General features: G+C 41.2%; 1 protein-coding gene across 1 annotated transcript; it reads right to left on the reverse strand.

The window, feature by feature from the left end:
- Window positions 1-13,743: 13,743 nt before the first annotated feature.
- On the reverse strand, window positions 13,744-14,838 carry LOC116005840. The gene has a single exon (XM_031246077.1). The coding sequence runs from the start codon at window positions 14,836-14,838 to the stop codon at window positions 13,744-13,746; it is 1,095 nt and encodes a 364-aa protein (XP_031101937.1).
- Between the last annotated feature and the right edge of the window lie 651 nt (window positions 14,839-15,489).

Here is a 15,489-nt window from a genome sequence, read left to right on the forward strand (position 1 = left end):
TTCATGTTTTGGGTTGGTGTGGAGTGATTTGGGATTGATATGGTCCGAATTGAGAACGAAAATGAGGCTAAGTGTTGGAGAAAATGAAATTTTGAAAAACAAACCTCGGGGAAACGGGGGGTGACACGGCCGTGTCCACCCCCGTTTCATTTTCCGCCCGTTCCAGTGAGCTTCCAAAGAAATAAGGCTCGGGGAAACGGGGGGTGACACGGCCGTGTCCACCCCCGTTTCATTTTTGATCCTTTCCAGTGAGGTTTTGAAGAAATAGGCTTCGGGGAAACGGGGGGTGACACGGCCGTGTCCACCCCCGTTTCATTTTCGCCCTTTCCAGAACGTTTCAGCGCAAAGAAGCAGCGCGGAAACGGGGGGTGACACGGCCGTGTCCCTCCACGTTTCGGCCTGCTATTTAACCTTTCCCCAACTCGAAATNCTCTTATGGAGCTCTTTGCCATTAGCATCACTTCAGATAGTTTTGTTTTAGTGTGGGGGTATCTTGTGAATATTTTGAAGATTTGAAAGCCATGTCTTTGAAAAAAAAAAAAGTAGAAAAAGAATCTTTGAAAAAGCTGAAAAAGGAGAAAAAGTAGAATAAAGAAAAAGGAGAAAAAGAAAAAGAAAAGAGAAGGAATGGTTGAATAAAAGCTAAGGTTCTCCATCTTTGTTGAAAAAGTCATAACCCCAAATCTAGAGTGTTGTTCTTTTTCCTGAACAGTTTGCTCCTTGTTCATATTAGTCAATTCTCTTTTAGATAAGTTTATGTTTAGGTGTGAAACTCTCTCATTTTTGTTTATCTCCATACCCTTTCTTTGTTTAACTATTAACCCTTAGCCCCGTTATAAGCCGAATAAAGACCTATTTGATCATTTCATGCATTCCAAAGATCGACCTAGTGGGAGTAAGAAATGCAAGCCTATGGGATCTCATCTTAGCCATGTTTTGCATAATCTCAACTTAGCATTTGTGCACACAGGGTCCTCACATAATCTAATAATTTGGCGCTTGGTTATTGGCTTGGGAAGGAAACTTATTTGTAAGGCCTAAATGATTCTTGAAAAAGGACGGATTGTCATGCGTTGGTTTGTGGTTTGATTGGTTGTACAGGAGGAAAGTGTGAATAATGTTAGTAGCTTGGAAAGTGACTTGTCCTTAGTCTTTGCTTGAGGACAAGCAAAAGTTATAGTGTGGGGGAGTTGATAACTCTATTTCTAAATGCCTTTTTGCCCCACTTCCTATTTATTTTTATAGTAAAGTATTGTCACTTGAGTGGAATTTGTTACTTGATTGTGTGATTTTGTGTTAAAGGTCTACTCATCCGCAACAAGTAGAAAAAGGAGCACATTTGATGGCTTCAAATCAATTTTTGGTAGCTTAGGATTCCACTNCATCACTTCAGATAGTTTTGTTTTAGTGTGGGGGTATCTTGTGAATATTTTGAAGATTTGAAAGCCATGTCTTTGAAAAAAAAAAAAGTAGAAAAAGAATCTTTGAAAAAGCTGAAAAAGGAGAAAAAGTAGAATAAAGAAAAAGGAGAAAAAGAAAAAGAAAAGAGAAGGAATGGTTGAATAAAAGCTAAGGTTCTCCATCTTTGTTGAAAAAGTCATAACCCCAAATCTAGAGTGTTGTTCTTTTTCCTGAACAGTTTGCTCCTTGTTCATATTAGTCAATTCTCTTTTAGATAAGTTTATGTTTAGGTGTGAAACTCTCTCATTTTTGTTTATCTCCATACCCTTTCTTTGTTTAACTATTAACCCTTAGCCCCGTTATAAGCCGAATAAAGACCTATTTGATCATTTCATGCATTCCAAAGATCGACCTAGTGGGAGTAAGAAATGCAAGCCTATGGGATCTCATCTTAGCCATGTTTTGCATAATCTCAACTTAGCATTTGTGCACACAGGGTCCTCACATAATCTAATAATTTGGCGCTTGGTTATTGGCTTGGGAAGGAAACTTATTTGTAAGGCCTAAATGATTCTTGAAAAAGGACGGATTGTCATGCGTTGGTTTGTGGTTTGATTGGTTGTACAGGAGGAAAGTGTGAATAATGTTAGTAGCTTGGAAAGTGACTTGTCCTTAGTCTTTGCTTGAGGACAAGCAAAAGTTATAGTGTGGGGGAGTTGATAACTCTATTTCTAAATGCCTTTTTGCCCCACTTCCTATTTATTTTTATAGTAAAGTATTGTCACTTGAGTGGAATTTGTTACTTGATTGTGTGATTTTGTGTTAAAGGTCTACTCATCCGCAACAAGTAGAAAAAGGAGCACATTTGATGGCTTCAAATCAATTTTTGGTAGCTTAGGATTCCACTNAATGGAGCAAGAAACAAAGAAAAAGCTGGAAAATGAAGGGAAACGGCCCATGACACGGCCATGTCCATGGCCGTTTCAGTCCGGCCCAGAAACGAAAAAAGTCACAGACCGAAACGGCCCATGACACGGCCGTGTCCCTGCCCGTTTTGGTCTGTGATGTTCTGTTTAAGCGCGTTTCTGCTGTAATTTTAGGGACTCCGAACCCTAGCTAGTTTAGACTCTCTCTCTAATATTTTCATTAGCCATTTTTAGCTTAGAATAGCTTAGATTGACATTGTAGAACACTTTGCAAGCATCTTTTGGTGGTTTTGGAAGGGATTCCAACAACATCTCTCCATCATTAATAGTAAAACTCTTACTTCCTCTTCTTCAAGTGTTTTTACATTTATTGCATATTTATGCTTTCCTTGTTGAATCTTGCTATGTTTACCTTAAATATGAGTGAGTAGTCTTTCATATGGGTTAGATTTGGTGTTTATTGCTCTTATTGATGCTAGTTAGATGATTATTGCATAAAGGGGATGAACACCCATTTAGGGTTCTTGAGTTTGAGTTGGATTTTGATTTTATCTTTCAATGATTAGTTGCGCAATGATTATTGCTTGTCTTTGGAAAGTCTTTCATTTCAATGGAAGTTGGATGGAAGACTTAAGCCAATACAATCTCAAACCCATTTTCTCTTCTATGGAAATAGGGGTAGATTTGGGGCTTAAATAGCTTTTGTTCTTCAAGAACTTAGGTTGATACACCATGGGAATGGGGCAACCTTTGTTCTAATCCTTGTGGAAACTTGGATTCTTTTGTGCTAGCATCAAGAACCTAGGGTTATTGTTCATCCCCCAACTCAAGTGTTAATGCATCAATAGAGTAATACACCTAATCTAACCCATTCTTCCCAATAGATTTTAATCCTAGTTTAGGCTTGTTTTCCCTTATATCCATAATTCCAAAATTACTTCTTAGTTGTTATACTTTAATCCTTAAAATGGTTGCTTGGATCCTTATGGGTTTCAAGACCTTGGTGACTAGAGTCTAGGTGATTAATCCTTACGTGCCATAAAATCCAATCCTCGTGGTTCGACTTTACACCCATTTTCACACCCCGCTCTCACTACATCATTCTCCTTCGGTGATAGGTTCAAACACTTTGAACATGTCCTTGTTGTTGCAGAAGTGGCGAGACGCACCTGTGTACACGACCCACTCTTTTGGGTCTCCCACTATGTTGGCTTTAGTTATCACCGATGCTACCACTTCAGTGTTCTCCGTGTCTTCCAACAGGTGAGCTTGGTTCTTGGGTCCTCCAGTGTTGGTTTTTGATTGTTTTGTTCAATTCCTTTGCGGTAGTAGCACTTAGCAGCTCGATGGCCCTTTTTTCCACAAACGAAGCATCCAACATCTTTGCCTTTCTTTTGAATCTTGTCATTCCTTGGCTGATTATTATTGATTTTGTTCTTGAAGTTTCTTTTATTTCCATTCCTTTGCTCGCTAGGTTTTGGCCTCTCAGCGCCAACACCTGTTTCAACAACGTTAGCTTTTACACTATCAAGGAAGGCAACAAACCTAAGCATTATGCCATTTTCCTCTTCTATGTTTAGGCTGTTGACCAACTGCTGTAGGGTGCATTTTTGTCTCTCATGCTTCATTTTATTTTTGAAATCCAACCAGGACTCATGTAACTTCTCAATGAGTGCATCAGTCAAGAAGATATCGTTTACCTCAGCTCCTTCGGCATTCATGTCAGTAACCAAGTTTTCATATTCGTGTACCTGTTCAACTATGTACTTCGAGTCTACCATTTTAAAATTCATCCATCGCCCCACAGCATATTTCTTTCTTTAGGCATCGTCAGTGCCATATTTTTGGCGCAATAGGTCCCAAATTGTTTTGGCAGACTTATGGCCAGAAAACATGTCAAATAACGAATTTGACATACGTTGCAGAATTATTGCTCGAGCAGTCTTGTTGTCCTTTTCAAATTTTGCACTAATCTGTGATGATCTAGCTGAAAGCGTTGGTGCAGGTGCCTTCGGATCAGGAGTGGCGTCAGCAGCTGTGTCCTGCGTATCGTCCTTCTCAGTTTGCTTTTTGAGTTTGTGTAGACGTGGAGTGCGTAGCTGGGCTAAGAGATGAGTAATCAGTATGGATTACGTAGTCAACATCTTTGTCTTCCAAGAGCATGATTATTTTTGCTGACCACCTTCGGTAATTGAGTCCACCAGTCAAAGGTTCGACGATGGAGACATCAGTGTTTGATTTCGCTGGCATCGCCATAGGTTGATAACTGGATAAATGCTTTTAATTGTTGGATTTTTTGTTTCGTGTATGTGCGACGCAAACAAGGTTACGAACCTCTACTAAGTACAAGTTTAATATAGGCTATGTGCTGAGAGAGATTTAGGTGTGAAAGAGGGCAGGAAATGTGTGTCGTGTTAGAAACACTACCTTAAAAGCATTTAGACCAGAGAATCTATGCTTTCGACAGGCACACACAAGCAGAGCAGCATGTCACAACCTACTATGTATAATAATTAGCTCAGAAGGGAAAGAATAGCGTGAAAGGGGAAGAATAATGCATGAAGGACTTGTTGTGTCTCTCAGCAAAGGAAAGGATTGTTTATATACTACAAATATAACAAACTTCTCCTTAGATAGCCACACAAATTAGAGAAAAGGGGATCATGGGTCCACGTTCACGCAGTTATGTGCAGACATGTTTTTGGTGATTAGCAGCTTGCGAACAAGGTTGCAAACTACCCACAAAAATAGGTTATATAATTAGTGTTGGGAGCAAACAAAAGAAAACCTTAGTCTTCAAATGTTTCCAACACTAAGTATGCAAGAGAAACAACTTGTCATTCACAAAAAGATCAAGAGTCACATGAAGCAATCAAAAGCAAAAAGAACCACAGAAAACAAATAAATGGGGCATACCTTGGTTACAAAGGAGTTATGAAGCTATAAATCAAGGAAAACATAATTCTAAAATTAAGAGATAAACAAAAGATAAAAGCAAGAAAAAGGCAACCAAGAAGAAACAACCATGCAAAGAAACACATAGGGCATACCCAGAAGAAAGACAGACAAAGCAATTTTTTTTTGAAAACAAAGGAACAACGACAAAAGTAACCACAAACAAAAACCAAGAAGAAGAAAAAATAACAACTGGGCTAAAAGGAGGAAACAAAAACCAGCCAATTAGTCCAAAAGCAATAGAACGAGAGAAACGACAAAGAGCCACCAAGCGAAAAAGGTGGGCAACAAAGTGCAAGAGAGAAAAACAAAAAGACAAGAACCCCAAAAATAACAATAGGGATAAAAAAAGAACGAAAAGGACGGGGAACATAGAACTACAAATACATGGGGCATACCCCCGAGCAAAAAGACAAGAATTTTTTTTTAAAGAGCATAGAGCAAAGCAAGGAAAAGCTACAAAGGCAACCCAAAAGAAACAAAAAGAAGTCACTAGAAACTCAAACGCAAGCAAATGGAAAAGAGCCACCAAACAAAAAAGAAGTTGGACAACAAAGCACAAGAAAGAACTAAATACATTGGGCATATCTCGAAAAATACAGAATAAGAAGCCAAATCAATTTTGTTTTTTACCACACAAACATAATCCTATACACTTCTTTCTTAATAAAGAGGACCAAAGTGAGGTCATGCATAGGGTTATCACCATGAATCAGGAGAGAGGGGGGGGGGGTTTGAACAAGCTTTGAAAAAATTTCCTTTATCAAGAGTATGTTTAACTATGAAGTTGAGAAAATGTGTTGTAGAAATGTTAAGTGAATATAGTATTGTTTTTAGTTCTAAACATTGAAGGGTGCTCAATGTGTGATTAACTACTTCACAAAAGTACAAAGCAAGTAAATATGCAATGTAAAGCGATAAGTAAATACACAAGAGATGTTTAAGTGCTTCGGCAACTCTGCCTACATCTTTTCCTTAAACTCTAAGGAAGTTTCCACCATGTATTTTTTTGCCTCAAATAGAAAGTGATCCAACCATAGATCATCGACCAAGTATTGTGATTGAATGTGGTGCTCCTTCGACCTGGCTATGCCCACCAAATCTTCAACACTTGATCTTCACTCTAAGGATCGTCCACCAAATCTCCTTGAGCAAGATCGTCGCCACGACAGTATGACTACAATAGAGGTTGTTTGTTTCTAAATATTGGACTAGAAGCTTCAGAGGTGCTAAGTATAACTTTGATGTTCCTCCTTCAGATTTTCAGCTTGAGACAACTTACAACCTTCTTGTTGTTTCTCATCCTTCTTCACTTTTAGAAGTTTTTTTTTTTACTACCTGTTTCACATTCAACCTCATATGTTGTTTCTCGTATATATCTCATATATGCATTCGCTTTTTTTCTTCTCAGCTTCGGAGCCCTCTATTTATAGGATAGAGGTGGAGGCAAGTTGGTAAAACAACCTTGATTGGAATATGCCCGTTGCACTCTATTTTGACAGGTGTTCATGCTGCCAAAAATTCCACAATGATGTAGTTGTACGCTTTTTTTTTTTCTTGCATAACAACTTTTGTCCTTTTTCTCGAGTGTTCTATAGATCCAAAAAGAACATATTACAAATTTATCTTCTTCTTATCAGCCTCTGAAATGATCCCATGTGCCTCCTTCTAGAAGGCTTTGCAAAGGTGACTTGATAGGTTGCAATGATGACTTAAACAAGTTCTGATTCCTTGAGATTTGACTCAGGGGTATCTCATCCTTTCAATCTGTTGACGCCTATGTATATCTTCCAAAGCTGAAATAATGTCTAACTCTTCATCATCAAATTTCCAAAGGTGTCGTTGTGACGTGAGTTCAAATACTTTACATCGAACTTCATGGACGAACTAAAATTCGGGGAGAAGATATTGAGAGTGTTCAAGCGAAACGATGTGTATTTTATTTTATTTTATTTTATTGAATGGGAAGAACTCAGTGATTTGGTTTATATGAAAAAATTCAATTTTTGTCTGTGAATAGGGAATGCAACTATGTGGATCTGTGAGGTGGTTTGATCCACCGATGTGTGAAAGATCAAAAGCAACTATACTAGAACTACTAAGGATGATCAATAAAAATGAGGAAGAGATTGTCAGGCTCAAGCGTTAATTGACAATCTGTGAAGAAGTTGATGAGAAACACAATGTTCATGAAGAAGATGGGAAAATTAGTGTTAGAACAAAAAAAAAAAGGTAGTAGCTTTGTAATAGTGACAGTAATTATAATAAGTATTTCCATGTTCTTTAGTAAGTTATGTGGTTTAGGTGTTGATGGGGGGAGTGAAAAGAAGATGTTATCTTAATTGAAGTATGTATTTGGTGTTTGGTGTTGTATTTGACTATTTAGTTATCTTTGTGGACCTAATATGTATAAATCGTTAAATCCACAACTGGTCCCATGCATATACAATATGCAAACTTCATTACTTAGTACTCAAGTTGTACTGGCGTGCCTACCATGCAGGAGACAACTTAAACTTATAAACAAAAAACAAGATACACTTTCTTTAATATGAAACAAGTATGACCCAACTCATAATGTTCAAACTACATTTCATAGTAAAACGCAACTCTTTTCACATGAGTATATAACTAACGGGAAGGGGAAGGAAAAGCTAATAGAATCTTACCAGGCCTTCGACTACTCGATTCAACCTCAACACCTTTGAAAACCATGTCGTTGTTTGATAGGGCTTTGTGTAAATGTTGTTGTTTGCTATGACTTGCGAAGAAGGACGAAGAGGACCTCCTATGGATTTGGGGATTTTGACTTCTTTTAACCTTAACATAAAATAACTAATTCAGCGTTCTCAAACAGAAATGACGAGAATACCATAGTGTCAAATGGAGATTAACATAAAATCTAATAGAAGATTAATTTAGGTAACAGTTTTCATAGTTAAAGGAATAAATCGAGCAAAACAATTAATTATGGGACTTTTACACAAAATAAGTATGTACAGATTAGTTCAATTCATTCGTAGTATAATCGCAATAGTTTAGGGACCCCAGGACTGAGGCAAATTGCTCCCTAGGCGTCCGCCTAGGTAGCCGGCCGCCTAGGAGGTCTCCTAGCGCCTAACTCGGCCTACTAGGCCGAGTTGGTGACCTACTGGGCCGAATTTGGCCGAGTTAACTCGCCCAACTCGGCAGAGTTAGCCGAGTTAACTCGAGCGAGTCGACCTTGTTAATTTTATTATTATATTTATATATATTTACATTTATTTATTTATATAAGTAAGAGATATATGTATAATATATATAATATAATATATGACATACACCCACACATATGAATTAATTTTTTATTTTTATAGGTCACCGCCTAGACCGCTTAGGCGCTAGACGCTAGTCTACTGCCCGACTAGCGCCTAGCGCCTACTGCAACCATGGTTGAAAGCATATCATAAATCCATACGTTGAACCACAAAGTCTACGATGAACTTATCAAACATGCACCTATTATTTAAATGATATCTAGAGTAGTTTTTTTTTTTTTTCTTGATCAAGAAACGGAGGGGGACACCCATAAAGCAACACTCAGTACACTCCCCCTGACACTTTGTCATTAAGGACTAAAGACTCTAACTCACTAGGAGGTTCAGACCAAGTGTGGAAACCGCTCTGAGTTGAGAGAGCCATCTTGGCTAGTGCATCTGCGATTCGGTTTTGGTCCCTAAACGCGTGTACAAAGCGAATACCGCCAAAACCTTTTGCCTCAGTAATACAACGGGCGATAACATTGTTGTTCTGACCCAAAGAAGGAGTTGTACCTCGTAATTGGTCGATAGTCACCTTTGAATCACTCTCAACAATGAGGTTGGGGATTCCCTTACGAGCCGCCATCCGAAGTCCTTGAAGCACTCCCCAAGCTTCAGCTTCCGCAACCGAACACCTTCCAATATGATAAACAAAGCCTTGGACCCAGCAACCGGTTGCGTCTCGTAACACCCCTCCACAGCCTGTCGCACTAGTAGCGTTGGCGACACTGCCATCCACGTTCAGCTTAAACCAACCTCCGGGCGGCATCCTCCAAGTCCCCGACCTCTCGACAGAATTCATACTGGTTGCCACCGGTAGTACATGTTTCGAAAAGGCACCAGCAATCTCGTCCTCTTGTCGTCTCAGCCATGCAAGCTTAAAAGGCAAAGAGCATGTTGCCTTCTTAAAGATATTGGCATTTTGCCATTTCCAGATCCACCATAATCTAATCGCAAACCGTTCTGGCCAGTCGGCAGTAAGACCCATAGATCTGTCTCCCGTAAGCTGCGCCTTCATCCAATCCGCCCAATCAAGACGGCGTAGGGCGTGAATCGTCCGTGCCCCGAGATCAGCTTCCCAAATCCCTCGAACCTCCTTGCACTGGCGGAACAAGTGGGTGCAGGATTCTTCAAAACCTGCATAAGAGATGCAACCAGTGTTAGACGTGAGGTGTCTTCTTCCTCGCTCAACATTTGTCAAAATCTTTTCATGCATAGCAAGCCAAACAAAAAAATAAAGCCGTTGAGGGACGCGTAGCCCCCAAATCTTTTTCCAAATTGTCGTTCCATCCTGTTGCGATGAAGCAGTAGAGACTTCATAAGCTGATCGTAAAGAAAAGACGCCTGATGTCCCCAACCCCCAGCCAACCTCGTCTTCCATGGTATCATCATCCAACAGCACGAAACCAGCGAGCAACTTGAGGAGATCATCTGGAATGAGACCTAAAAGCCTTTCCCACTTCCAGCCACGACCTTCTTCCCAATAAGCGTTCACCGGTGCATACAACTCTGGCAGACTCAGCGTAGTCCGGAGATGAGCGTGCAAAGGGAAAGGCATCAGCCATTTGTCCATCCAAAACTGAGTAGTTCGACCATTGCGAACCTGTTTTACCAAACCCTTGTCGATGATGGGTTGTGCTGACAAGATACCCCTCTAGACACTCGAGATGTTGCTGGTCGACTGTCGTCTCCGGGAATTAGTATATTTATTCAAAATCGTTCGTGCCTAGAGATTATCGTGTTCAGTATGGAGTCGGTATCTAAGCTTTGCCATATAAGTTGTGTTGAGTTCCCGCAATCTGTATAAACCCAAACCACCGACATGCATAGGGTTCGTAACCACGTTCCAACGAACGAGATGTATTTTGGATTGAGCATCAGAGCCATAATTTCCACATATAAATTTTCTAGTGCGCTTCTCCATCTCCAAACAAACTCCAGTGGGCAGCACGGAGGTTTGCATCGCATATGAGGGAATGGCGTTGAGAACCGCCTTAGCCAGGGTAACACGACCAGCCATAGACAAGAGTCGGGTTTTCCAGCCCTCCAACCTTCCATTAACTCTGTCAAGTAAATCAGAAAAGTGATGGCAGGTGACTCGGCCATGGATAGACCTTACGCCAAGGTATTTCCCTAAATCGGCAGTCTGTTCAATTTGCATATTATTGGCAATATCATTAGCAAGATCCGAAGCCACATTCTTAGAGAAAAAAACCTGTAACTTGGCAAAATTAATTTTTTGGCCAGACACCACACAAAACTGAAGCAAGACGTCTTTTACAATCTCCACTTACTCCAAAGAGGCCTCCGTAAAAAGAACTGTGTCATCTGCAAAACACAGGTGGGATAGAGTGGGACAAGAGGGAGCCAAACGAAGCCCTTTCCATTCCCCCGAGTCAACTTTCAAGGAAATTATCTGGCTTAATTTCTCAAGGCAGAGAACAAAAATAGCAGGTGACATGGCGTCCCCTTGTCTAATCCCTCTTTCTGGACTGAAATGTTGGAGTCTTTCCCCATTCCAATTAATAGACATGCTAGGCGTTCGAATACAGTTCATAATTAAAATAATCCATTGCCGATCAAAACCAGCTTCCAGAAGAGTGGACTCAATAAAATTCCAAGAAAGTCTATCGTATGCTTTTTCAAAGTCCAATTTGATCGCCATATAGCCAAGTTGACCCCGTTTAGTACGCATGGAATGCATAACCTCTTGATAGATAACCACATTATCAGTGATTTGTCTACCTGGTACAAACGAGCTTTAAAAAGGTCCCACTAACTTAGGGTAACCTGTTTGTGATGGTCTTCGTAATAAGCTTATAGCTTACATTGCATAAGCTGATCGGACGGAACTGCTTAATCGTCTCCGGTGTCTGAACCTTCGGAATAAAAACTAAAAGTGTGTCATTTAGCTCCTTGGGGAAAGTCCCATTCGTGAAAGCCATTTGGACTAAATTGAAGAGACTATCACCCACGACACCCCACAGTCGTTGATAGAACGCAGCATGGAAACCATCCGGGCCCGGAGCTTTGAACGGTGCCATCGCCATTAGAGCAAAATGGACCTCGTCCTTCGTTACTGTTCTATTGAAATGTCCCCAAACCTCCGACGAAAGGGTGGGGAAGGCCCCTCCTAAAGCCGCATGTGGTAAAACCGGAGTATCACCGGAAAAAAGATCCTTATAGAAAGCCCGCACATGGCATTTTAGCGTGACCTGGTCCATAATCCAAGAGCCGTCCTCATCTCGAAGTGCATTAACTGTATTTCTCGCCCTGCGAATTGCTGTGGCGGCGTGATAGTATGCCGTGTTTCTTTCACCCAAAGAAATCCATTCCTCCCTAGACCTTTGGAACCACAAAAGCTCCTCCTGGTATAGGATATCGTGGTAGTTTTCGAGGATTTTCCTCTCAAGTTTACGCAGACCGCCATGTGGAGAAGTCTCGAGCCGACGCTGAACACCATTCAATCGGGCCAAAACTGCTTTTTTCTTGTGATGAATATTGCCGAACACGTTCCTGTTCCATCCTGCAAGAGTGACACCCATACGAGCAATGTTAGTGCAAAAATCAACATTAGGATTCCAAGCGGTCTCAACTATCTCATGTAACCCTGCATTCGTGAACCAGGCCGCTTGGAATCTAAAAGGGAAAGGCCTATCAGTACGAGCTCGAGCAGCTGCTCGTATCAGAATCGGGGTATGATCCGAGGCGACCCGAGGAAGATGAGATACAGCCGCTTCCGGAAAGAGTTGTCTCCATTCGACGTTGCATAGAGCTCTATCTAAACGGGCACTTTTTGCAGAACCATTCGTCAAGGTTTTAACCCAAGTAAATTTGGGACCCGTATACCCCATATCCACGAGACCTTCCGAATGGATCCATTCAACAAACTCAGCGCTACGTTGAGACGAAAAAGTGGTGTAATTATCAGTATCATCCCGGTGTGTGACGGAGTTAAAGTCGCCGGCGACTAAAAGAGGCCCGTGTAGATTGTGTTTTTGAATGGTTAATTCAGCCCACAACCGGTGACGTAGAAGATTAGTCGGACTGCCATAGACCACCGCATAGAACCAAGGATTTCATTGATCGCTCCGAATCTGCAAAATAACAAATTGAGGATGAGTAGAAATAATCGAAACCTGCAACGGAGCATTCCAAAAGGTCCAAATGCCTCCGCTGAAGCCTACTGCCTCGACCCGAACCCAATCCGAGAAACCCATATTCTTGCAGATCAAATCTGCTTGGGCACCCGACACCTTAGGTTCGACAAGGCTCAAGATGGTTGGTTTGTGAGTCTGAATAAGGTTTTTCAGGACACGGTGGAAAGCCCGCCCACACGCGCCTTGACAGTTCCAAACTATGCAATTCATAAAAACAAACAGCAAGAGGAAAAAAAGGGAAAGACTACAAAAACAAACACCGAAAGACGAAACGAAGACTCAAACAGAGGTAGTGGCAATGCCACCCTCCATCTGATTATCCCCGTTAGGATCCTCTATCTCCATAACAACATTGCCTTCCACATCCAAATCATCCGGAGGATCAGCATGATGTTCTGACGATGCATCTGTCGACGCAGCCGGACTCATCTCTGGAGATTCCCCATTGTTCACCCTGGTGGAATTTATAACCTGACCCCCGTTCTCTCCTCGGACAACCACGTGTTCATCCTCCTCAGCTGCACGCCTGGAACCCGAAACGGCAGCACTCTGACGCCTGTTCACAGGCTCCCTCTCGAGGTGGTTCTCAGGTCAGCCCGTAGCCCTGTCGTTGGCTATTTGTCGCTCATTAACAATTACATTTGCCCTGCGAGCCGTCGAGTGCTGTCGCGCTACATTCGAACCGCCCACAGCAGGTTGCTTGTCAGCTCGGCGTTGCGGCTGATCGTGGGTCACTCTCTCCGGGACGGTATTAGAGCCATCGGCATTCTCCAAAGGCGCATAACGGGATCTTGAGGCTCCACGATCTTCTGTAGCTCCACCTATGGGAGTGTTACGACCAGCAAGTGCAGACTGATTACCAGTACCCGAAGCTCTCCCAGTCTGGCGCCGGTCTTTTCTCGTTACAATCATCCAGGAGCCATAAGGTTTCGTCCGCTGTGCAGCAGCACTACCTGCAAAAGTGTTCACGACCTGATGCGCATTATGCGGCGTAGTCACTCCCTAGTCAGCCACCTCTTGACCCATGTCTGTTTCGTTTCCCGCTTGTTCCACCGGAGTGTGAGGGCAAGAATCTAGGCGATGGCCATAAAGTCCACAAGAGAAACACACCAGATGAATGCCCTCGTACGCCACCTTCCAAACCTTGTCTTCCAAAGTAAAAGTTGGAAGAAGCGGCTTTGTGATATCGATTTCAACGCAAACTCTTGCTAATTTCCCCCTAGAAACCAAACTTGTCGTGTGATCTATGCGAACGGTTCTCCCAAGTTTGTTGTCGATTCTCCTCAAGCAAAGGAGATTATAATATTCCACTAGGATATTCGGAAATCGCACCCACACCAACACCTTCTCGATTGCGTCCTCAAAAGGGTCAAAATTTGGCACCCAATCCTTTATAATCAGGTAGTGATCTAAGATCATCCAATGGCTTTCAAATTTAGCGAATTCCAGATCCTCCACCATCCCGAAACGGACCAGAAAGTAGTCATTCTCCAACGCTATTAATTCCATACGTCCTTTTGGATGCCACATCGTGTTCAAACGATGCAGAAGATATGCATAACCTACACGGCGACCCATCACTTTGATAATCAAAGATTGCCTCCACGGTGCCCTGATCTGATCCTTCTCCTTCGCAGTGAATCGAATCCTAGGACAAAGGGGATCGGAATCCTCTAGCCCCAGATCTTCATTCCCCATCGGATCGGCCTCAACCTCGTCGTCTGATAGGTTCGCCAGCAAAAAAGGAGCCGCTCCTGAGCCGCTGCCCACCACTGAATCACGATAAGATCTAGGCAAGGCATCCATGATCGACGCTTGCGGTGGCGACTCAGTAGCATGGTCAGCCACTGCTTCGTGATTAATCCCGCCATCGCCTTCGATCTGCATGGCCGTACCCGTGGGATCATTCAGTGGCGTTTCAGAGACAACCTCCACTTCCGCAGGCGACAGCTGCTCCAGGGGCGTAGTCTCGGTCGGCTCCGTCGACGCAGTGCCGGCGGCATCATCAGTCACCTTTCTCTTCCGCGTGCTTCGCTCAAGCTGATCGGATTCCTCCGAGTACCGTTGGGAGTCGAGAGCGTTTTTTGAATTTTCCATTAGGTTCGCGTGCCTACCTAGTTACTATTTGAATTGGACGATCTAGAGTAGTTTTGATTATGAAAATATGTACACATTTTATAGAATTGTGATTATTGCTAATTATGCACATTAATTGCTATATTGGTTACTCATTAAGAAAATATATTTTAAAGTCGACCTAAATTCATACTCTTAATTAAAAAATTATATTTAGAAGTCTGCCTAAATACGTAATATAGCTATCGACTACATTAATTCATATGCATTTAAAAATTTAATTCTTTTAATTTTTAAATGAAATTCTCTTAATTTTAATTAATAAAATATAAAATATAATTAAGAAAATGAAATTATAAAATTAACTAAATGAGTATTACTTTGTAATAAAAATTTAAAAATTCACTTAAATACATACATACATACACACATACACATGCATTATACTTATCATACAAAATTAAAATATAAAATTTGTTAATTTCTAAATGCAATTATCTTAATTATAAATTTAACAATATAAAATATAATTAGGGAAATTATATTATATAATTTGCTTAAATACGTATTAATAAATATAATGTGCATATACAATGTATTATACAATATCACAAAATTTTAAAGGAAAATTGTAATTTATGTCCCTCCAAAATATGTCAATTATCAATGTTA

Source organism: Ipomoea triloba, chromosome 15, assembly GCF_003576645.1.
Source record: "Ipomoea triloba cultivar NCNSP0323 chromosome 15, ASM357664v1".
Lineage (NCBI taxonomy): Eukaryota > Viridiplantae > Streptophyta > Magnoliopsida > Solanales > Convolvulaceae > Ipomoea > Ipomoea triloba.